This window comes from Lolium rigidum, chromosome 4 (assembly GCF_022539505.1).
Source record: "Lolium rigidum isolate FL_2022 chromosome 4, APGP_CSIRO_Lrig_0.1, whole genome shotgun sequence".
In the NCBI taxonomy this organism is placed as follows: Eukaryota; Viridiplantae; Streptophyta; class Magnoliopsida; order Poales; family Poaceae; genus Lolium; species Lolium rigidum.
The window spans coordinates 105,511,608-105,536,740 of record NC_061511.1 but is presented as its reverse complement, the minus strand read 5'-3'; the positions used below and the strand labels follow the sequence as shown (position 1 = coordinate 105,536,740).

The 25,133-nt window shown below is 50.8% G+C and overlaps 1 protein-coding gene and 1 pseudogene across 1 annotated transcript; one reads left to right on the top strand and one right to left on the bottom strand.

The window, feature by feature from the left end:
- The first annotated feature begins 15,769 nt into the window (after positions 1 to 15,769).
- Positions 15,770 to 16,720, top strand: LOC124647405 (annotated as a pseudogene).
- Positions 16,721 to 16,974: 254 nt separating this feature from the next.
- LOC124650250 (translation initiation factor eIF-2B subunit beta) lies at positions 16,975 to 24,732 on the bottom strand. Its single transcript, XM_047189794.1, has 9 exons — positions 24,584 to 24,732; positions 24,337 to 24,491; positions 22,330 to 22,611; positions 21,927 to 22,056; positions 21,332 to 21,439; positions 21,139 to 21,241; positions 20,932 to 21,057; positions 19,176 to 19,369; positions 16,975 to 17,477 (listed from the first exon to the last, which is right to left on the bottom strand). The coding sequence occupies exons 1-9, from the start codon at positions 24,634 to 24,636 to the stop codon at positions 17,387 to 17,389; spliced, it is 1,242 nt and encodes a 413-aa protein (XP_047045750.1). The 5' UTR covers positions 24,637 to 24,732; the 3' UTR covers positions 16,975 to 17,386.
- Positions 24,733 to 25,133: the final 401 nt, after the last annotated feature.

Sequence of the window (25,133 nt, the reverse complement as noted above, 5' to 3'; positions counted from 1 at the left end):
GCTAAACTTACAGTTTCATACACTTGTTAATACACAAGCTATTTTTTTTTTATTACTAGATCACCACACTTGAGCAATATTGGGGAACTAGTGGAGTGGTTGGTGCATTGTTTGGTAACTCGAGATCTGCATAGCTCTAGGCTTTGTATAGCCCAACCAGTAATAAAGATGGATTTCTGGTGATGAATTTCAGTAGCTAGCGAATTTTGGACTAGTGAGACAATTTTGTATAGAACGCATTTGAGATAGCATAAGAGTGACACGATATTGGACTAGCGAGTGAATCTTGTAGGGTTTTTTTCGAGAAAACGCAAAAGACTTTTGCGTTTCATTGCATTGAAAAGATAGAAAGTTTTACAAGCCTCCTAGGAGGGAGAGAACCAAAAAGAAAGTACATCAGTGGACGTCCCAGGTTGTCGGCAGCACTACCCTTAGACCCTTGGCCCCTGCCTTAGCCCACTGAACTGCCTCCTCCATGATGTCGTCCACCAATCTAGCGATCGATGGCTGGCTTCTGTCGAATACGCAGGCATTGCGGTGTTTCCATATGAGCCATGGCGTGAGTAGGGTGATGGAGTCTAGGCCTTTGCGCATGATTTTGGGGGTTTGCTGCCTCGCTTTACGCCACCAGTCGTCCAGGGTTGCGTCGGCGTCAGTAGGTGGCTGGCAGGTCATGCGCAGGCGTGCTAACACCTCGTGCAAGACCTGCCTGGAGAAGGGGCAGGCAAGGGTGAGGTGATGCATGGTCTCCGGCAGCTGGTCGCACAGCAAGCACCTGGGGTGGTGCTGCAGTCCTCGCCGGGCCAGCCTCTCCGCAGTCCAGCAACGATCCATGCTCGCCAGCCAGCTGAAAAATTTGACGCGCGGCGGCGCCCATGTCTTCCAGGTAAGTTTCCACGAGCTGGACATGGTCGAGCCCTGGAACAGCGCGAGGTAGCAGGACTTGGCTGTGTAGGAGCCGCTGTCCGTCCACTTCCAAACGAGTCTGTCCGGCTCCGCTGTCAACGTGGTGTGGGCGATGGCCATCCAGAGCTGGAGGTACTGGCCGATCTCGTGGACGCCGAGGATGCCGTGAATATCGCGGGCCCAACTGTTCCCCTGGAGACCTTGCGCCACGGTCCTAATTTTGCGGCGGCGCTTGGGGATGCAATCATACAGCGTGGGCGCGATCTCGCGAGCAGCCCGGCCATCGATCCATCTGTCTTCCCAAAAGAGCGCATGCTGACCGTTCCCAAGTACCGTGCTGGTGGAGGCGAAGAAGATCGCGCGCTCCTCGGCCGAGAATTGTAGGTCAAGGTCCCTCCAGGCGCGCCTGTTGTCGGTGCGGGAAAGCCATAGCCAGCGCAAGCGCAGGGCCAAGCCAGTCCGCTCGATGTCAGGTATGCCGAGGCCGCCGTGGGTGAGGGGCCGGCACACACGTTTCCAGTTGACGTGGCAGTTGCCGCCCTTGGCCTCCCTCTTTCCTTCCCAGAGGAAACCTCGCTTGATCTTGTCAATGAGCTTGAGGGTTTTCTTTGGCGGTGCAAGCACTAGCTGTTGGTGGATCGGTATAGCGCTGATCACGGCCTTGACCATGGTCGCCCTCCCTGCCTTGGTCATAAGCTTGGCTTTCCAGGTGGGCAGGCCAGCAGCGGCGCGCTCAACCAGCGGTTGCATCTGCGCAGCTGTGGGCCTCCTCAGGGTCAGCGGGATGCCGAGGTAGGAGATGGAAAGATCGACGATGGGGCAGCCAAGCTCTTGGACCACCGGCGTGGCGTCGTCCTGGTCGCAGCGAATAAGCGTCGCCGAGCTCTTGGAGTAGTTGACCTGCAGGCCAGAGGCGCGGCCAAATAGCTGCAGGATTTCGCGCACGGCGGTGACGTCCTCCATCGTGGGGCAGCAGAACAGGACAAGGTCGTCGGCGTAGAGCGAGAACGCGGGGACGGCGCGCGTAGGGTGCAAACGCTGCAGGATGCCGCGGTGGGTAGCGCGATGGATGAGGCGGCCCAGAGCATCGACGCCGAGGACGAAGAGTTGGGGCGAGAGGGGGTCGCCCTGTCTCAGTCCGCGGCGGTGCCATATGGGAGGGCCCGGCTCGCCATTAACCAAAACCCTCGTGCTCGACGAGGAGAGCAGTATCGCGATCCACTCCAGGAAGCGATCCCCGAAACCATAGCGCCGTAGCGCTTCGAAGAGGAAGGGCCACAAGATGGAATCGAAAGCGCGCGCGAGGTCGAGCTTGAGAAGGACCCGAGGTGCTCCGAGCTGGTGCAGGAGGCGTGCGGACTGCTTCACCAGGAGGAAGTTGTCGTGCAGGCTCCGACCGCCGATGAACGCGTTCTGGTTGGTACTCACCAGGTCGTCGAGGTGCGGCGCAAGGCGAAGCGACAGCGTCTTGGCGAAGAGTTTAGCGATCAGGTGGATGAGGCTTATGGGCCGATAGTCGCCCAGGGCGGCCGCGTCCGCACGCTTGGGCAACAGCGTCAACAGCGCCTGGTTGAGGCGGTGAAACCCTCTGCCGCGCAGCTCGAAGAGCTGCTGGAACACGTCGACGACGTCCTGCTTGACGGTGGTCCAACACGCACGAAGGAATTCCGCGGTGAAGCCGTCGGGTCCAGGTGCCTTGCGGGCCGGCATGCGCTTGACAGCGTTCCAGATCTCGTCGACGGTAAAGGGGGCCTCAAGAGCGTCCAGGTTGTCCGCGGGCTCTATGAGCTGTGTGAAATCCAGCGTGCAGTCCCGCGCGACATTGGTGCCCAGCAGGCCGTCGAAATGACCGTGTTGCGGTCAGAAACCCACCGGCGGGCAGCGACTGGCAACACCGTAGAGCCGGGAACAACTAGGGCTGCGGCTGGCCCCAGTCCCTCAGAGCGACGGCCCGCAAAGCCTTCTGGTCACACGTCCGATGCTGTCGCAAGGGCGTGCCACCTGACCTATACCCGGTCGGGAAGGTGTTGGATGATGCCTCGCTTAGTTTCCTGCATGGCATACACGTAAACGTTAAATACGAGCCTCGATCGGCTCTCAGGTTGTCCTGTGAATCGGCTCAAAGAGCCGATCCACCCATGATTCGTACGAGGTGCACGAATATATGGTGGTCCTGCTTGATCAAGATAAAGCTAATGCAATCTACGACGATTTAGGGTTTTCACCGCATAATCGGATCATCCTACTCACGATTGGGCCTCGCGCTCGCGTACGGTGATCGTAAGCCGATCCTAGACAGGGCCTAAAAACCAACACGAGGTTGATCCCCGGAACATCCTCGTCTAGGGCTAGCAAACTCCACCCTACACGCCGCTGGATCCTCCAACCCTTTGTAAGGCCTAACTATTGCGGATATTAAACTAATCCTTGAAGAATAAGGAGCAACCGTAACGGATCGGATCTACTAAACAATGATCAAGCGGGGTGCCGCCCCTACACCTAAGATAGGTGTAAAGGCGGCTAGATGTATAAGGGTTGCACTACGACAGCATGTGATACGAAGAACAATGCTAACCCTAACACATCTAAGATAACTACGTTGCTCGCCATCAAAAAGGCTTCAGCACGAGCAACGCATGAACAACGTAGGTAGGCTTGTGCTGCCTAGATCGCGAGATGCGATCTAGGCAGCATGGTGCTTACCGGAGAAACCCTCGAGACGAAGGAGTTGGCGATGCGCCGAGATTTGTTTGTGTTGAATGTTGGTTGTTGTTTATTCCATAAACCCTAGATACATATTTATAGTCCAGGGGACTTTCTAATTCAGGCGTGCACCTAACCGTGCACGGGTAAAACTCTATCTTCTAATCTAAGATACGACCTACTATATTACAGATACACGGGCAAACTAGCCCAAACTTTGCATGTAAGGCCGATTCACGTATTTCTTCTATATATATATTCTTCAAGCCCATCTTGATCACGGCCCACCTCTGACTCGGTCAAATTCCGGTGATAACACATGCCCCCCTGGTTTTGGAATTGATAATTCCAAAATCACTATGTTTTTTCTTCGTCGGGTCATGTCATGGCAGAGCAGAACCGTTGCAGCATTCCTCATCATGATGCCCTGTCTTCTCAACTATTCCGCGTGATTTGACCGCTGTCTTTGGGCACCGCCTCCTCGGAAACTGCTGTGGCATTGAATTTCTACTATAGCCCCTTTATTTAAACACCCTGAGCAGTTCGCCACTTCACTCCTTTGCTCTGTTCTGGCCATCGGCACCCAAAAAACCCCCAATCTCCCATAGCCATGTCTTCTTCTTCTTCCTCCTCCACCTCATCAGTCTTCTCTGACTCTTCCTCCTCTCGCGAGCCGACGCCGGAGTGGGGCTCGTTGGCGGCGCACGACATTCTCGCCCCGACGACGTGGGACAAAGAGGAACATGATTCCTCCATCTGGTCTGAGGATGACAAATCTATGACCGATGGAGAGGGCGACCTTCAACTCCTCGTCGAAGGGGAAGAGGCGGCGGAGAGCGAGGACGACTGCTTCTCCTGGGACGATTTCACCTCCTCCGAGGAAGAAGCGGAGGAGGACGATGATGACTCCCTTGAAGGTTACCCACCAGCAAAGCGCCTCCGCACCTGGTGGGACGACGACAGCGACGACGATGACGAGGAAGATGAGGCTCCCGTAGAAGGCTACGGGAGCTCCGATGAGGAGCCTATCAGCAGCTGCGCCGGAGGCAGCGACGACGAGGGCAGTAATGGCCCCTAGATTAGGGATCAGTAGTAGTAGTTGGCTTTTGCCCTCCTCTTCCCTGAGAAATCGGCTTTTTCTTTGTAAGAAATCCCTCTATTAACGAAGAAAATATTCCTCAATTAATTTCGCTTTCTTGTCGACTTTGCCGATCGTCGAATGGAGTCGCTGTACAAAGAGCCGATAGCCGGCTCGCATTGCGATCTGAGGCCAGGCTGTTGCCTAACCGCGCGGTCCAACAGGTCTTACTAGGCCTAATCCTCGTCCAAACCATCAGCTTGAACTCCTCATCAATCTCACATTACGACCTCTGGTCTGAACCGATTCCGTTAACTTGCTAATTTGAGCTTATTCCTCTAGAGTCGATATCAGCGTATCGGCTTTGTTATTCTGAAGTCGATGCCTCTGCATCGGCTGTATTTTCATACTGTTATCTCCGTATGTTTTCTCAAGTCGATGTCTGCGCATCGGCTGTGATTTTTTTATTTTTTTACTGGCCGATTTAACATCGGCCTCCATACCCTACTGCCCATCATCCCACATGCTTGGGAAATACTTCTTGAGGTGTTGACCATTGACGGCTACTGGGAACTTCTGTCCGTCCAACTCTTCCAACATGTATGCATTGCCCTTCAAGGCCTGGACAACTTTGTACGGACCGTGCCAATTAGGAGACCATTTGCCATATGCCTTGTCCCTGGTTCCTAACGGCAACACAGCTTCCCATACTAGATCACCAACTTGAAACTCCTTTGGTCTAACCTTCTTATTGTAGGCACGAGCTACCCCGGCTTTGTTCTCCTTAATCTTCTCCAACGACCAAAGCCTAAGTTCTCGTTGCGTCCTCAATAGTGTCACTCATCAGAGCTGCATATTCTTCCGCTGTCAGATCATTCTGAAACGTGACACGTCTCGATCCAGCCGTAATTTCCCAAGGTAATACGGCTTCCTGTCCATAGACAAGCTGGTACGGCGAAGTCTTTATAGCTCCATGGCACGACATGCGGTAGGCCCATAACGCTTCTGATAACTTCTCATGCCAATCCCTAGGGTTCTCGTCAATCTTTCTCTTGATCAGCTTGATTAAACTCTGATTGGACGCTTCAGCTTGCCCATTAGCCTGAGCATAGTACGGAGATGATCGGATCAGTTTAATCCCCATGTCATCGCAGAACTTCCTGAATTCTTTAGAAACAAAGACCGAACCTCCATCGGTCGTGATAGTTTGGGGGATCCCGAACCTATGAATCACGTGTTCTTTCACAAACTTGATCACATCTTCTGATTTCACCTTCTTCATAGGGACGGCTTCCACCCACTTGGTGAAGTAGTCTGTGATGGCCAAAATCCATTCATGTTTTTTACTCGACGCCGGATGGATTTTGCCGATCATATCCATGCCCCACCCCCGGAACGGCCAAGGCTTGATGATAGGGTTCATCGCCGATGCCGGTACCATCCGAATCTTCCCGAACATCCGGCACGCTTGGCACCCCTTGTAGAAATTGAAGCAATCTTCAAGCATGGTGGGCCAATAAAACCCCGAACGCCCGATTAGCCACTTCATCTTGTGAGCCGACCGATGAGTTCCACAGGCGCCTTCATGCACCTCATGTAAGAGCCGATTAGACTCGGCTTGGTCCCGTGCACTTGAGTAGCAACCCTTCCAACGTCCCGTAGAACATGTCGTCTCCTATGAGGACATATTTCATGGCTTTGTATCTTATCCGTTTAGGTGCCCCCGAGCCGAATCTTTTAAGTAATTGAAGATTTCGGCTCTCCAATCATCCTCGTTCCAGGAATTGCACTCGAACTTCTGACCCGTCGGGTATATCTATGTAGCCTCGACGCCATTTGCGCGAGATTGTTGGCCTCGGTGTTTTGGGATCTTGGGACCCAATTAAAGTTGATGTACCGAAACTGTGTCATCAACTCACGGCATTCCATCCAATATGGGAAAAGCGATTCACTCTCGCACTTATATTCATCCGTGAGCTGGTTAATCACCAACTTGGAGTCCCCGAAAAGCTCTACTGCCTCTGCCCCGGCTTCCAGTAGCAACTCCATCCCCTTACGTACCGCCTCATATTCTACTACGTTGTTGGTGCAAGGGGTAGATAATCTGATGGAGAAGGAGTATTCTGCCCCCCGAGGCGACACGAGCAGAATGCCGATGCCACAACCATCGTCGCAAGCCGATCCATCGAAGAACATAGCCCATGCACGTATAGATAGTGCTGCTATATTAGTACTGATTCGCTCGGCTATGAGATCGGCCAACGCTTGCCCTTTGACTGCTTTCGCAGGCTGATACCGGAGGTCGAACTCTGACAACGCAAACATCCACTTACCCAGTCGGCCTTTCAACACAGGGGCCGACAAGCATGTGCTTGACAACGTCCGACTTGCATATGACGAAGATCTCTGCCGTCAAAAGGATGTGATGCAGCTTGGTGCAGGTAAAGAACAAGCAGAGGCACGGTTCTCGACCTCAGGATACCTTGTTTCCGCGTCCAACATCCTTCTGCTTAGGTAGAAAACGACCTTTTCAACGCCCTCGTAAAGTTGCACCACTACCGAGGCGATGGACGTGTCAGCTACTGACAAGTAGATGTAGAACGTACTGTCTTGTTGGGGCGGAACTAGCACATGCGGCGGCGTCAGATACCGTTTAATTTCATCAAACGCCTGCTGCTGTTCTGCCCCCCAGTGAAATTCGTCATCGGATTTAGTCTTCACCAACGCCATGAACGGCTCGATCCGTCCTGACAGGTTAGAGATGAATCGGCGGACGAAGTTGATCTTGCCGGTGAGACGTTGGAGCTCCTTCTTCGTGGTGGGCGGCTGCATGGTACGCACTGCCTCCTGACTTTTCAGGCTGATCTCAATTCCTCGTTCATGAACCAAAAATCCTAGGAACTGACCGGCCGTCACACCAAAGGCACACTTCTTTGGGTTCATTCTCAGTCCGAACTTCCGAGTTCGGTCTAGGACGCGTCGCAAATCTCCCAAGTGTCCCTCCATAGAGACAGACTTGACTACCACGTCATCGATGTAGATTTCCACCAACTTGCCGATCAGATCGTGAAATATATAATTCATGGCTCTTTGATACGTTGCGCCAGCATTCTTCAACCCGAAGGTCATGACCACATATTCAAACAAGCCTACTGCCCTCGGTACTCTGAATGCGGTCTTGTGTATATCTTCCGGAGCCATGAAGATCCGGTTATAGCCGGCGTTGCCATCCATGAAGCTTAAAACCTTGTGGCCAGCAGCTGCATTGATCAATGTTTTCGCCACGGGCATCGGATACTCATCTTTTGGAGTGGCTCTGTTAAGATCTCGGAAATCGATAGCCACACGCCACCGGCCGTCCTTCTTTTCTACAGGAACGATACCGGAGATCCATTCAAGCATACCCGCATGGCCTCGATGAACCCGGCGGCCAACATCTTCTCGATCTCTTTCTTGACCTCTTCTAGGATTTCGGCCTTCATCCGACGTGCTCGTTGTTGGAACGGCCGAAATCCTTTCTTAAGGGGGAGCCGATGTTCAATGATGCTCTCGTCTAACCCGGGCATCTCCGTGTAGTCCCATGCAAAGCAATCTGGGTATTCTTTCAATAGAGCAATCATCCGACTCCCGAGCCGTGGATCTAACTTCCTGCCGATAAAAGTTGGCCGAGGCTTATCCCCGTGGCCGATGTCGACTTCCTCTAGCTCATCAGCCGAGGTGAACCCATACCCTAGCTTTCCGTCACCTGTGAGGTCGACGCCGAATACTGGGAGAGCCGGTGGTGCGTATAATACGGTCCGATCGCTGGAATCGGCCTCCATCTTGATCATCACCAGGATCTTGTGGCAGTGTCGGGGCCGATCGCGTGGACCAGCTCCCTCTTCATCTTCGCTATGAGAGCAGCCGCCCTCGTCACTACCCCTACCAGGGCGGTACCCAAGCTCTACCATGTTGATGTTGAACAAGTGTCCTGGTTGGCCATGGGAGCGGGTTCTGTGGAAAGAGCCGATGAGGTCGGCCTCGAGGACTGCCTTGATCTCGTCATGCTTCTTCTTGAGTTCGTCAGGCAGATCCTCGTACTTGACCGGAGTGCTTTCCGCCATCTCGGATGTAGATGGCGATGCGGTGGATGTCGTAGATTGTCCCACCGGGCGTGCCAGAATGTGTTGCGGTCAGAAACCCACCGGCGGGCAGCGACTGGCAACACCGTAGAGCCGGGAACAACTAGGGCTGCGGCTAGCCCCAGTCCCTCAGAGCGACGGCCCGCAAAGCCTTCTGGTCACACGTCCGATGCTCTCGCAAGGGCGTGCCACCTGACCTATACCTGGTCAGGAAGGTGTTGGATGATGCCTCGCTTAGTTTCCTGCATGGCATACACGTAAACGTTAAATACGAGCCTCGATCGGCTCTCAGGTTGTCCAGTGAATCGGCTCAAAGAGCCGATCCACCCATGATTCGTACGAGGTGCACGAATATATGGTGGTCCTGCTTGATCAAGATAAAGCTAATGCGATCTACGACGATTTAGGGTTTTCACCGCATAATCGGATCATCCTACTCACGATTGGGCCTCGCGCTCGCGTACGGTGATCGTAAGCCGATCCTAGACAGGGCCTAAAAACCAACACGAGGTTGATCCCCGGAACATCCTGTCTAGGGCTAGCAAACTCCACCCTACACGCCGCTGGATCCTCCAACCCTTTGTAAGGCCTAACTATTGCGGATATTAAACTAATCCTTGAAGAACAAGGAGCAACCATAACGGATCGGATCTACTAAACAATGATCAAGCGGGGTGCCGCCCCTACACCTAAGATAGGTGTAAAGGCGGCTAGATGTATAAGGGTTGCACTACGACAGCATGTGATACGAAGAACAATGCTAACCCTAACACATCTAAGATAACTACGTTGCTCGCCATCAAAAAGGCTTCAGCACGAGCAACGCATGAACAACGTAGGTAGGCTTGTGCTGCCTAGATCGCGAGATGCGATCTAGGCAGCATGGTGCTTACCGGAGAAACCCTCGAGACGAAGGAGTTGGCGATGCGCCGAGATTTGTTTGTGTTGAACGTTGGTTGTTGTTTATTCCATAAACCCTAGATACATATTTATAGTCCAGGGGACTTTCTAATTCAGGCGTGCACCTAACCGTGCACGGGTAAAACTCTATCTTCTAATCTAAGATACGACCTACTATATTACAGATACACGGGCAAACTAGCCCAAACTTTGCATGTAAGGCCGATTCACGTATTTCTTCTATATATATATTCTTCAAGCCCATCTTGATCACGGCCCACCTCTGACTCGGTCAAATTCCGGTGATAACAGACCGAAGGCAGCCTCGGCGATGGCGGCTTGATCAGTGATCGTCTGGTCGCCGACGCGGATGGCGTAAATCCTATTATTTTGCCTCCTGTAGGTGCACTGCTGATGGAAGAATGCCGTATTGGCATCGCCGTCGCGGAGGCAGGCCATCCGCGCGCGCTGACGAGCGATGGTGCGGTCTAGGGACGCCAGCCCTAGGTAGGTGGCCTTGAGCTGCTTGTGCAGCCAGATCTCGTGCGCGGAAAGGGCACGGTCCTCCTGGGCTTTGTCGAAGCGGAGGATAAGATCCCTGGCTATTGCCATGCGCATCCGGACGCTACCCATCGTCTTGGAGCTCCAGCTGGTGAGGCTGCGTGCCGTGGCGTGCAGGCGCAGCCAGAGTCACTGGAAGGGGTCGGCATGGTGGACAGAGTTCCAGGCCGCGGTGACCGTGTCGTGGAACCCGTCCAGGCGCAACCAAAACTCCTCAAAACGGAAACGGCGATGGCCTGCAGGCATGGGCGAGCAATCCAGCAGCAGCGGGGAGTGGTCGGAGACGACGGAGGCGAGACAGCGCATGTGGCATTCTCCGTGGCTTTCTTCCCAGTCTGTGGTGCAGAAAAAGCGATCGAGGTGCACGAGCGTGGGCGGCGATTGGCCGTTGGACCAGGTGTATCTTCTACCGTTGAGGTACAGCTCCTTGAGTGCCAGGTCATTGAGCACTCGGCGGAAGCGTCCCATCATGCGCTGGTTTAGGTTGGAGTTATTCTTGTCGTCGTCGCGGTAGATGAGATTAAAATCTCCGTAGAGCAGCCAAGGCCCGGGGCACGCAGCGCGGACCTCGCGCAGTTCCTGGAGGAACGCGATCTTGTCGGCGTCGGTTTGGGGTCCGTAGACGACCGTTATCCGCCAAGGGGAGCCGCCGGGCGTGCAGACCTTGGCGGAAAGCGTGTGGGCAGAGAACTCCGGGTCGGATATAGAGACGGCCGTGCTTTTCCAAGCAAGGAGAATGCCGCCGCGCGTGCCGATCGCAGGCAAGTACACGTAGTCGTCAAACTCGGAGCCAAGTATCTCAAGGACAACAGACGAATAGACAAGCTCCATCTTAGTTTCTTGAAGGCAAACAATGGAAGCGTCAGTGGTATCGATCAGCGAGCGAATGGCGGTGCGACGGGCCCGAGCGTTAATGCCGTGCACGTTCCTGTTAGCTATCTTAAGGCCGTGATCCATGGAGAGGAGATCGACGGAGGTGGGGCACCAGCGCTGCTAGACGAGGACCGGCCCACCAAGGGTGGCGGCAGCGTCCGGCGTGGGAGCGATCGGCGGCATCTCACGGTCAACCAGAGCAGCCATGGCCGTGAGGACGGTGAGCGGTATTGGTGCCACGAACATGCCTTCGTAAGTCTTCATCTCCTCCGCAGAGATCCTCTGGTTGGTCCCGACGATGCCAAGCGAGCGCAGGACGTGCATGTGGGCGCGCCGCTCAGCCGTGGGCGGCGCGGCGGAGGCAGCACATGCGGAGCGTCCCCGGCGTGGCGCGAAGTTGAGCGCGGCCCTCTGTCTGCGGCGCCCCGGCGTGGGCAGAGCGGCGGTGAGGTGTTTGGTGGCCGCCGTGAGGAAGTCGCCAAGCGTCCATGGCTGCGATGGGCAGGGCCTCCGTCGGCGCATGGTAATCGGTGGCGAGGCAAACCTAGCAGCAGGCCGTGGAGTGGGCGTGCATGCAGCAGCAGGGGAGGCCGCCGTGGGCTGCACAGAGGCATGTGCGACGTTGGGGGGCCCGTCGTTCACATCCACAGGAGTTGGACGGCGAAGGATCGTTGGCGGGCTTCCGCAAGAATCGACCCGTGGGCTTGATTGGGCGCTGGAGGCTTCGGGAGGCGTCGTGTCTGGTGTCGTGGCGTTCCCGCCAGCTTTGTCCGCGGCGGCACGGTCAACAGAAGGCTCCAAAACCTCGGTGGGGGGTGACGAGGTAGCAGTGCCAAGGCCCGCCAAGGGATCTGCAGCAGGCCGCGGTGGGTCCAGCGGCTGCGTCTCCAGCACGAAGCTGGGCGTGGGTTGGTCGCCGCACCGATCCCGGGGCACGTTTTGCGAAAGCGCGTCAGGCGCCTCCTGTCCGTGCGCGCAAGCCGACAGAGAGTTTGAACGGGCTGCGGCGTCCGGTGTGCAGGGGACCTCTGATACGGCGAGTGAGGCCTGGCCATCTGTCCCTGGGGCGGGCCCTGGGCACTACGGCACTGGTCCTGTCGGGGAGGCAGCTGTCTCTGCAGCAGGCTCTGGCAGTGGGCCCGTGTCAGCAACCTTCTTTTTCCAGTCCCATCTCTTTCCCTTTTTGGCATGGCGACGAGGGCGGCGGGCCCGACGTTGGTACGGCCACGGATCGATGGTCCTGTCCAGCACCGGCGGGGGAGCGCCGCCGCGCGGCGGCTGCCGGCGGGAGGGCCAGGTCGACATGGCGAGGCCATCGGCCCGAACATGAGGGCCAAGGTCCATGGTGCCCAGGCCGTCAAGGGCCATGCCATCAGCGCGGCCATCAGGGGCGCCGGCGGTGCGGCGGCGCTTGCGTCCTCTCCTTCTGTTACGTGGCCGGCCGTCGCCATGGTCACGCGCATCATCCTGGTTCGCCGCGCCGCCGTTGGCGCCGGCGTCCGGAGCCTGGGTGGCTTGGCTGTCTCCCTCGGCGACGGCGACGGCGTGCACGATCTCGACGGTGATGGGGTAGGTTGAGGGTCTTGACCTGCGGCGCCTAGGATGGCACGCGCGACGGGACCAGCTCAACGACCTCCAGGATGGCATGGGAGCGAATGTCGGCGGGGTTGTGGGCGCGGACGGTACATCGGAAGACGGCGAGGTTGGCGCGGGAGCGGGTGTCGGGGTGGATCTTCTCAATCCAGCAGCTTGGGGCGAGGAGGTGCTCAGCCGTGGATAGCTGCCAAGCTTGGGGAGGGATTCCGCGGAGGGCGATCTCGACGCGATATTCGAACCTTCCCAAGCCGGCGTGGGCGAGCTTGCACCATGGCCGCATCATGAGCGAAAACGCAGGGCAGCTGACGAAGTGATCGCCAGTGATCTGCGCCTTGATCTGCATGCTGGAGAAGACGACTAGGAAGTCCTCGGGGTGGAGTAAGTGCACCGTGAAGTCGCCCGGCGAGAGCTCGAAGGAGGAGTGCAGCAGGTCGGCGACGTCGTCGATGGTGACGGCCGGGCGGGTGCCGGTGATGGTCGCCAGCATGGCGCGCTCGAGCATGCGCTCGGACTCCTCCATCTCAACGGAGCGCGACATGATGACGCGCGCCGGGGCCGGGGTCGCGAGGGCGGTGAGCGGCGCGAGCGAGGAGGCCGGAGGTGGGGGTGGCGGCGGAGGGGTGGCGTGGCGCGGTGGGGCACGAGGCGCCGCGCGCTCAGCCTCGCGCCGGGCCTGGCGTTGTCTGGGCCCGCACTGCCAGGACTCATGGCCGGGGAAGGGGCACTTGCGGCAACGCACTTTGTTGGTGCAGTCGCGCACGATGTGCTCGGGCTCAAGGCACCGGAAGCAGAGGCCGGCGTCCTCCACCGGCGAGGGGCTGCGGCGGGTCTGGGGCGGAGAGCGTCGCGCCTCGGGGCGACGGGGGCGGCGGTTGTGGTACCTGCGGCGCGGCTGCTGGAAGCCATCGGCGTCGACGGCGGGCTCGCGGATGACCCTGTGCACCTCCGAGCGGGGGCCCAGACGGGTGGCGGCGGGCGCCTGGCGGGCAGCGGCGGTGACGGTGGCGGCGCTGGAGGGTGCAGCGGCGGCGGCGGGGCCTGGCGCCGCGGCGGCGCGCGCGACGTCGGAGTAGCTTCGCGCGCTGGAGGACTCGCTGTCAGATCTCCGCCAGCGGAGGCCGTCCGCGGAGCAGGACGCGTCGGAGGTGGAGGCGGGGGAGGCCATGGCGGAGAGGGGCGGCCGGCGCGGAGCTACGGCGGCGGCGGCGGCGGGGTGGTGGGAGGCTAGGCTAGGCTGGGAGCGGAGGGAGCCATCAATCTTGTAGGTTTAGCTACACTTGTGTATAACTGTGAGGCTGCTATCAGAAGTTTGCATGCATAGCTCTGAAAAATGCACTGACAACGCATTCTTGTTAATATCCTACTGCTTGCATAGCTATATGTCATGGTTGCTCTGTAGATTTCTTTGATGAGATATTCTTGAAGTAGCATCGGTATTTGGTGATGCCTTATTGCCTTGTTCTTTTCTCAGTTTCTTCAGAAGTTTTAGAGGGATCATGCCTTTTCGTTAATATAAAATATAAGATTTGTTTTCTGTTGAAAACATAATCTTACTAGGGCCTTTGCATATTACTAATGTCACTTGTCGAGTTTTCTGATTGAAGAAGTAACCTGAGAATTATTTTGTCATTAGTTTCTTTCTACAAGTAAGTTAGTTAAATTATCTTGCGAAAATAGAGCATAGTGTGCATTCAAATGGATCATGTCCTGCTAGTTTACAGTTTCCAGGTAGTTTTTTTTACGACAAAGTTTCCAGGTAGTTTCAGTCGTATATTATGTAATTCTGGATGTCATATTACTATAAGAACGAGGACCTAGCATGCTGGTGTTTCTTTAGTTGTTGATTGCAAGTAGTGGCACTAGAGTATTTCAGCAAGAGGTCCAAACAATGCTCCATTTTGTAGTAATACAGAAATATGCACACACAAAAAAAAGTTATACTCCAGTGATTGTTTCGTACAAGTATGAGTGGGTAACCTTGTTTGCTGGTAATCATTTTATCAGTATCATAGATACGTCAAATGATCAAACTTTTTACCTTGTTTTATCTGCCCATCAATTTATTTACAATAGTTCTAAGATACGTAAATCTGAAGCACCTAATTATTTCTTAAATACAGGAGAAAGGCATGACATGATGAAGAAGCTATTTTAGATCTTGTCGTCTGTCACAATTTTCGTTCGATGTCCAGCTTGTATGATGGGAGATCAAGGATGAACCAACTAGATGTCCAGCTTATATTATGTTTGATCAGATGCCTAGCAAGTTATTTTGATCAGGCTATTTTGTTTTGCGTTTTTCTATTTAGTCAAGAATATATGTGGTGTAATATTGGCAAAAAGACTTCTAAACTTGTGTTTGGTTCAGCCATGTAGTGCAAGCTAGCTTGGTTTAGTCATGTGTACTTTCATCTAGACGTGGCGGTGCACCATGTCCGAGCCGCGAGTTGTGTGGAGATCGGGTGTAGGACCTGAACGATGAACTCGTGTCGGCGTACTCTTTGGGCAGCGCCATCGGTCAGCGGAAGGAGCTTCGGTGACGCCCGAAAGCGGCAAGGTGCTGGTGTTCAATGGCAAGGAGAACCGGAAGAGCTTTGGTGACGATGTGTTCATCGAGGAATCATGGCGACAAAGAGATTCGGATGCAAAGCAGGCCAATAGTGGCAACTGCATATCAAATGGTTCTACGCATGTCTTGGATCGCAAGCACAAGTGTTGGAGCCATCGGAACCAAACAGTTGCTTAGTCATAATATATCCGAAATAAGTTCTGACCGTAAGCATCAACGCTATATAAAATTAGTCCATGCAATGTTGGAATACGAGGATGCGGTGCACTGGGTTTAACCGAATGATACATAAAAGCAGGAATTATGTGGAAAGGGAACAGAGGGAATTGGGGTGATGGGCCGGGGATCACCCAAAACCCGGGCGTGTTAGTTCCGCGCAGGGGTTGGTCCCCATAGAACCGAAGGAGGCCTTAAAGATTTAAAGTAGCCGGGAGCTAGCGTTTGCGAGCAAAGGGAGTTGGGATGAAGTTCGGGAAGAGGCTCAAGAAGCAGGTGGAGCCGTGGAGGAGAGCCTCCCGGGGTGGAGGGACAAGTTCCTGGCGTACAAGCGCCTCAAGGTGCTCGTCCGCCTCGTCTCCGCGGACCATCGCTTGGGCTCCACCTCGCCGCACCGTGTCGCGGTGGAGGCCGCCTTCGTGCGGCTCCTCAACGACGAGGTCGACAGGTTCAACGCCTTCTTTCTCGAGCAGGAGGATGAGTTCATCATCCGCCACAGGGTACGTACCTACCTACCTACTCTTTGTCGATGGGTTGGATATATGTGCGTGGAGAAAATACACGGAAATGTGCATTGTGCAGGAGGTGAGGGAGACTGCGAAGGCAATTGCCGATGATGAACAGCGACAGCCATCGGAGATGAGGAGGGAGATCGTGGATTTGCACGGAGAGATAGTGCTTCTGCTCAACTACAGCGTCGTGAACTACACAGGCTCACCACCTACCTCGATCTTTGGGCGTAGCGCATGAGGTTAATGGCAAGTAAATCACATCCAGAGCTAAACCTTGCAGGGCTGGCCAAGATCCTCAGGGCTGGCCAAGATCCTCAAGAAATACGACAAGCGCACCGGGCGGCTCCTCCGGCTGTCCTTCATCGGGGAGGTGCTCAAGCAGCCCTTCTTCACGACGGAGCTCGTGTCCAGGCTCGTCCGCGATTGTGAGGCAACCATGGAGGCCATGTTCGCCTCCTCTGCCAGTCATGATCCGTGGACGAGCACCAATGCCGAGATGGCTCCCATTGCAACAGAGCAGGGCATCTTCAGGAACACCGTCGCAGCGTTGGTGGCCATGAGAGAGCTCCGCAGCTGGAGCTCTACCTATGGGCACTTCTCCCTGCCACCATTGGCATCAGAGCCCGCCCTGCCGGAGCAAAGCCTGCTACTGTCCATCCAGGTCGCCGAAATTTTCCCTTTCTGAGGGGCATGGAATTGTCCAAGTGCACGGACAGAAAAACGAGTTCAATTGTTGTAGCTAGTACATTTTTTATGGGCACTTACCGTTGCAAGATCAATAGGTTACTAGTAACGCAATTCGCATGTATTAAAGAATGAACTGCTCCCAAGGCAAACTTTTTGTATCACGGTAAACATAGTTTATGCATGGTATTCATTCATCTGAAAAGCAGCGCTCTCTTGCACACAGTTTGAATCTCCAAAACCAACACAAGCAAGTGCGAAAGTATAATGTTTTTCGAAACGCAGCCACCAAAATATGTGCTAGAGCAGCTCTCCGCTCTTAGAGAAACTGCAGTACTGCGCACTCTGCATCACATATATCTAGCTTCTATAGTTTATACAGTTCATTCATTAAACGGCTGAGCCCTGCCCCCCATTGCCTCAGCGGTAACACAGAAAAAAGCCATAAAGTTAACTATCTCAAGGAGCATGCTTGCATTTATCTCCTTCAATCTGACAGTAATTACACAACTGAACTTGGAGGACAAACCAGCAAATTCCACTTAAGAGGGCAGCCTCCAACTCTACAGGCAAAACAGCATACTGCGACGAAGTGCGGCAACGTTGCTTGGGTTTAACCAAGATCCCATATTATCTTCATAATGATAACACACTGCCTTGTGTTCTTTCAAGACGATGACATCCGCCGTACTCCCAAATCATCAGCTGAGTAGTACTCAGAAATAAGCCGGTATATATATGATGGACTGTGCCCACCACTGTTGAGGAAAGATTGGTAAGGATGTTAGCAAACAGCTTACAGAAAAAAAAATGGATGAGTCATTTAGTGTCCCAGATTTAATTTTCCTTTCAGAACATTAAACAATATATCATCTCTTTAAATAGGACAACAGATACCCTCACTACTAGCCACCGGCGCACCAAAAAAGGTGCTTGCCGGTGGTATTTGCCACCAGCGTACCAAAAAAGGTGCACGCCGGTGGTATTTGCCACCGGCGCACCTACTTTATGGGCGCCGGTGGTACTCAAATACCGCCAGCGCAGCAAAGGATATCTGCGCCGGGGATAAGAGTCGGCCAGGTTCGGGCCAGCCCAAAAATCAGAGGCTACCTTACCGCCGGGCGCCGGCGCACCACCACGTTGGTAGTACAAGTACCGGCGCACCAGCGGTAAGGCGGGCACAGATTTTTCCCTCCACACACAACACCACCACCCCTGTGGATCGCCTTTTCAGTTTTCGAAAAAATAGAAGTAAATGATAGAAAATTCAAAAAATAAAATCCTTCGAGATGCCCATGTGTTATGTCATCTAGTTTCAGCGAAAATTTAAAAACTTGAATTTCGATATATTATACAAAATGGCATCATGTTTCGGTAAAACGGGATTTCTGGTTGCATACGACCTCCGATGAGTAACTTTTTTATATCAAAATGTATGTACACAAAATTTCCTATCCGTCATTTAGACAATTTTTGGATTCGTCAAATTCAAAACTGGATTCATCAAATTCAAAACAGAAATAGGACTTCTTTCAGCTTTTAGATTTTGATGAAAAAATTAAAAAAATTTACCCCCAGCGCACCGGCGGTAACCGCTGCTATATATGCAAAACCAGCCCACCGGCCTCTTCTTCTTTCTCACTCTCTCTCCTCCTCCTCTTTCCCTCCTCCTCCTCCTCAACCCGCACCTCCTCACCCCAGTGACCACCTCAAGCCGGCGAGCTTCCTCCGGTGACCACCTCCCTCAACCTCGTCGGGACCTCCCTCCGGTGACCACACCTCCTTAACCTCGTCAGGACCTCCTTCCGGCGACCCTCCGATGACGACCTCCTCAAGCTCGCCGGCAACCTCCCGTCCGGTGACCCAACTCCACAACCCTCGCTGGCCACTATGAAGAACGTGAAGAACACATCACGACGAGATCTAGATCCAGATTCATGTTTTTTTTTTAAATTTGAAAAATATACCGCCGGCGCACTAATCATCTTTCTGCCAGCGGACCAAGACATGCGCCGGCGATAAGTAGAGTTACTGCCGACGGACCAGGTGGTGCGCCGGCGGTAAGGCGATACCACCGGCGCGGCTTGGTGCACCGGGGATAGGCAATTTTGGTGCACCGAGGATAGCCTAATTCCTAGTAGTGCCTCATCCGAGACGAAGAGGAGTTAGAATCTACCACACCACACACATATAAGACATGACCCATTCCTAAATTTCTAATTATCGATTGTAAATCATAGTTCTTAGTTCCTAAAAAAAGTTAAGTTAGTACAAAAGGATATTACAAAATATAAGTATGATTTCATGACACTGAAACTACACAATATTCTCACTGTGTATTCTTCCATACTTAACTCCCAAAGCAAGCTGCCACAAACATAACTTCTTTGCAAGAGTAGAGAGGTGTAGAAGAAACTTTGTTTGCATGCTAACAAATAGGTGCAGAAAGAACTTACCTATCGGTGACAAAAAGGCTGACGAGCTTCGGTGGCACATAGTCGAATGTTGGATTGACAACATCTAGGAGAGGAGTACCATCCTGAGTACTGAAATTCATGCAATTCGAGAACTCGCCGAAGTCAAGCAAATCAGATGGTGATTTAAGCTCATTGAGTAAAACCTCTGGGTTGTGTGGATATAAAGGACACAACTGCGAATTGAAGAATATTAAGTTTCTACTGTGAGACATAGAAGTTGGCAAAAATATAAAAATAGAGGAACAGAGAAAAAATCAGACAAACATTATCATACCACAGACTGGGTTAATGCAACTCTTGCGCTTTAACTAACTACACTCTTACTAACAGGAATAATCATAGGTTTTAAAGCATATAAGCCTTCTACAGATGATTTAAGTGGGGTAGCTCAGCAGTCAAATACTGCTTGGTGTTGTCATCTGTCAGAGGCCACAAGGTTATTGCTCACCAGAGCAAGGTTTAGTTGACAACTGGAGAACACGAAATCAGGTTGTCTAGTTGATATGCTAAAGAAAACCATTCTCCTGAATACATTAAACCAGACAAGAAGAGCAAAGATAACAACTAAAGAATCTAAAATAGAAGTATTAAAGCGAAGTCCCGACAGCTGATATTGCCAGAACATGTGCGGAGAAGAATAAGTGACTAGTTCACAACACATTTGTTTGTTGGAATTTAATGCAGTGATAATATTTGGTTGAGGCACAATTACAATGATATTTTGCTGACATGCATGCTGTCGCGCCATTACTAACCAACTTTTACCCTCCATGTTACTAGACAATGGAACAAATTGCTTTAAAGCAGTAGAACACACACAATTTAATCAGAATCCAAAGAAACCACAACTGATATTGACCAGAAAATAGGCCTCCAGAATAAAGGAAAGCATATATCATTATTTTTAGTTGCTTAAGATGAAGGGTCGGTTTGGTTTTTGCCCAAGATTTCCCTAACAAATTTGGAAATTTGGCTAGCCAAAAAATTTGTTGTGCTTTTCCTTGCCGACAAGTTGGCCAACATTTGCTAAAATATTAACTAGAGTTGGTAGTGGAGCACTGGCATCCCAAAAAGTTGGCAACTATCCAAACCAAGGATTACGAGTCGAGCCGAGTCGTCCGGTTACCGGCTCATAGACTAATCGTGACTAGTCTATACTGCCTGACTAGTCGACATGTACTTCAACAGTGCCTAGTACAAAATACTAGGAAATTTAATAACTAAAATTGACATAAGCTCAACACAAGGTACATAACATAACAATGCTAGAACCTAGAGGTTCATGTCGTAGGCCTCAAGTTATCTTGTCTACATGATGAAATGATGTCTTCGAACTTCAGCTTCATCCTACGCATCAAAATATTGCTCCATAGCTCTAAAATTCCTTGTATTTAACAAGTTGCGGATTTTTTCTTAATTTCCATGGATGCCTCTAGACATTTATCCATGCCAAAATTGAGTCGATCGGCTCAAATACCACAACTAATCTATACTAGTCCACGACTAGTCGCTCAACCGCTCAACTGTATGAACTAGTCGAGTTGAACAAGCTAGTCGACAGTCAAGATAGGGCTCATAGACTAGTCTTCTGACTCATAATCCTTTATCCAAACAAGAGCCAACCTTTTGGTCATGACCAAAAAATGGGTACGGTATAATTCGGCCCACGATCCAAACACACCCGAAAACATTGCAATAGACATGCCAATTCAATTCATAGCATATAGAAATAAACCTTATGACTGCCAGCAACCACAACAAAGGGCACAGCATGCCTTTGAGCAGCAAGAGCAACCATATTCATCCCAATTGGTGCAATGACTCCACCATTTGCCATTATTGCATGAGCTCCAACGATAACCTACAAGATGGATCAGGAGTTAATTGAAGTTGTAATAGAAACAAAGATGTCTAAACAATAATAATAGCCCTATATACATACCATGTTCACTCGAGAGATCATAGCAAAAACAGCTGAATCAGTTATAACAGTAGTCTGTACCCCTTTCTCAACCAGCTCTTTCGCAAGAACATGTCCCTGGTACCTGATTAAAGCATTGAAACAGCAATAGTGAATCAAGCGATAAGATTTGAAGCACAAGAAATAATTGGTTCACAATGGCAAGGTGCACAACCTTGGAGCACCTTCAGCAACAAATACACGAAAAGATCGCTTCTTCTCTTTTGCAGCATACAGAAACTCTTTCACGGTTCTCGAACGACCTAGAGTTAGGATGACCTCACTGGAAAAAACAAAAATATTAATTAGGCACAATTGGTATTTGAACCATAAAAAGAAAGATGTTTCAGATGATCATAGGTATTAAAAAGTGTCGCTGTATATTTTTATATATTAATAAAGACTGAAGAGCGTTATAAACTTAGTTAACACCTACACAGCAACCAAGTCCAAGCGAACTTTGGTAGGTTAAAATTAATCTTTTTTTTTGGGGGGGGGGGGGGGGGTAAAAGCTTATCTATTGAGATAGAGTAGTACAGGACAGAAGAAACAAAATAGACAAGATTGCTGCTTTGGATTGATTTTTGTAAGAGAATGTAGTGTAATCACCTAAATAATTAAGAGGAATTTTACCCATTTACCACTGGGCACATGCACTTTCATAATACACATGTCAACCTTATCGACATTGCTATGCAAAAGCTCAAAAATGTTTTCCATCATTTAATATTTCACATACTACTGATTAGTTAATCTCAACGGGATCGTACTTTTGGTGAATAAGTTCAACCGCTTGCTCAGAAATCTGGTCATAACATGTATCTATCTCCTCAATAAGGTCACCAATGGCAGCAATAACATCATGCTTTAGTTTCCGAGTTTTCAAGCTCTTATCTCCAGCTGCTTACATGGAAGATGCAGAAGTTCAGTGTTAACAGTAACAAAAATATTGGAAAGAAAAAGCCTGAAAAGGTGTCATAAACTTGAGAATATATCGATAATTTGATGATTTCTTAAACACAAGATGAATCCAAAATAGATAAATAGAAAAGAACACCTGTTCAGGTAGATTATATAAGTAGATGATTCAAAAATAAAAAGAATAATAACTATAAATGCATGTTCAGATGTGGTATAAAAAGAGAACAAAAATTCTTGAGATCATGTATTTACTTTTCCCATCAGAATCCCCAGCTGATGATGCAGAGTGTGAAAGGGCAGTGCTCACAGGAATATCATCCAGGAGAGTCTGCAATGAAGGTGCCCGAAGAGTGTTTCTAGCATGGGACGCAAGAACAGCAGCCGATAAGGTAGGACGGTCATCATTTCCACTGTCATATTCATCGTCACTGACAGCAGTTACAGAAAGACCTTCGATACCAACTGCTGTAGAAGATATGTCTTCCTCTTTTATTATATGCAAGACACGTCTCACAATGTTTCCAACAGCAAGCTCTGCAAAAAGACAAGAAAGATTTCAGAAATATTGAAGCTAATTTTAGCTGCTCCACAGATTATTCACTATACATGAAACTGAAGCTGCACAATAAGTGCTAGTGTTCCACCCTCTAGTAAGGGAGTAAGGGTACAATTTGCTATGACGAAATCATCCTTTGTTTTACCATTGCCCGATTCAGCAACTGAAATATCCATGAAAATTGCAGACTGATATCTAGCTACAGATGAAATGTTAACGGCCTATACTACCAGAACTATCTTCTAATAATTAGTTCTCAAACTTAGGATTTCTATGTTTAGTTAAAGAAAGTATGCAAGTGCCCTACTAGGTTTCTGCATGTAGCGCAGAAATTTACTTTGGCAGTTTACAACGAAAATGACAACTACAAATTAGAACTTACATATCAGTGAATCAAGTTCACATCAATCTAGGGTTCCGTCCCCCTCACTGAAGATGCTGCCAGTTCACCCCGCCTCCGGTGGCCTTGGGGCCTTGGAGGTGTGGCGGACAACAGCCTCTCCCAGGCGGGGGGTTTCCGTTCTATTTTTTAGATATTTGCAGTTTCTTCTTCAGAATGTTGAGGTGGCAGCTACGTCCAGAAGTCAAAATAAGGTCCTCCCTGACCTATCTCTGTTCCGGCGGTGCGGCTAGCGCAGGCGGAAGGAGTGTGGAGTTGTCTTCCAATCCGGTCAGTGTTCGTGCCAGTTGGTGTGGTTGCAAGTTTGGCTCTTCCGATCTATGGTTCTCGTCTTTAGTGATGGTAGTGTGTTGGTCCTTTGGGGTCTTAGCATGATGACTTCCCATTTGTCTACTATCAACAAGCTCTACTACGAAAAGCTTCGGCAAGCCTTGGGCTTGCTTTATTGCTTGTAGTCTTCGCTAGGTGGTCCAAAGACCTATTTGTAATTTTTAATACTTTTAGATGATTATTAATAATGAGTACCATCTGGTGAGCTTTGTACTACTGTTGATGATTACTAATAAATCGTTGGATTTTTCGCAAAAAAAAGTTCACTGATATGTCACATAATCACTCATATCTAGGGCATTGACCATGCAACTGGTGATATACTTGACCAAATTTAAATTACATGACACTCGGAAATACCCATCATGGAAAATTAGATTTAACAATGCAAAAAAGGCAGTGTACAAAGTACGGAGATTTAGGTGCATTTGTTGCAAAGTTTCTACCATTTTCACCATATGGTACTCATTATTTAAAATTCGAAATAGATTGCAAACAAAGTTTTAAGAAGCTGTCAATAAGTCTAGGTTATATAAAAAATAAATTCAAATTGAGCCAACCTATATAAGCTAGAAGCCAGCTATGCCGCAAGGTATATGTTTCCCATAGCCAGGACCCAAATGATTTAATGGGCTGATCAACTCAAAGGCAAACATAGGAGAATCTAAGCTTGAGAATAAAGATGTAAACAATGCAATACATTATTTAGATGAACACACACTAAACACATTTTATAAAAGGGCATCACAACTGAAAATATTGAAATGTTCCCACAGATAAATCAATGGAGTTTGCACTTGGATCAAAGAAAAAAAAAATCACTAGCACAGCAATAAATTGCACTGAACCGGGTCAAGCAACAGCAAGGCAATGATACACAAAGGAAATAAGCAAGTCCGAAAAAAACTAATAACATCCCAGTTTAACAGCAACGTTATGGGGTCACAATTCGAAAAAAAATAATTGGACACACCGATGGGATTGGCTGCTATGAGATGCTCCCCGACGGCACGGATGGCGTCGGCGAGAGCGGCCGCTTGGTTAGTGCTGCCCATCCGGTGCTGCGACACCACTGACCTCAGCAGCTCCGCCGTCTGTCGCGCCACGGCATGCGACCCCTCCACCTTACTGCCCACACACAAACACACAGACTTGATTCATGAGCACACCAGAGGAACGCCTGTTCGGCACGGAAACGGACGCGGAGGTGAGCTGCTTACCGGCGCTTGAGCTTGAGGACGAAGTCGCTGACGAGCGGCTGCACGTCCGGCATGGCGGCGCGCGGCTGGGGCCGGGAGACACACGGGTCCGAATTTGGGGTCTGATCGGCGGCGAGACGGAGGAGGGGGTTAGGGTTTTCAGATAGAAGGAGAGACGCTGTGCGTTTACGAAATTCGCAATTCCGCCCTTCGCCTACACAAGTACGGGTTTACTTTTTTTTTTTCTTTCATAACACAAATTACGGGAAGGCATAGAGTATTTTTTTTTTAACTTTTTTGAAGAGGCAAAGAGGAATTTGGAGTGTCGTTTACGGATTTAGAGGGTTACCGGTGTCAGCAACAACGTGGAACCTGCACACAACACAACCAAAATATTTTATCCCAACTTATAGTGAGGTTGTCAATCTCACCGGTTTCGCTGAACACAAAGGATTATATGTATCCAGTGGAAGGAGATGTTTGCAGTAATTAAAGAGAACAGAGTTTGCAGTAAGTAAATATAGCAGGATTGCAGTGGTTGAATTTATCAGTGTAAAGTAAAGGACTCGGG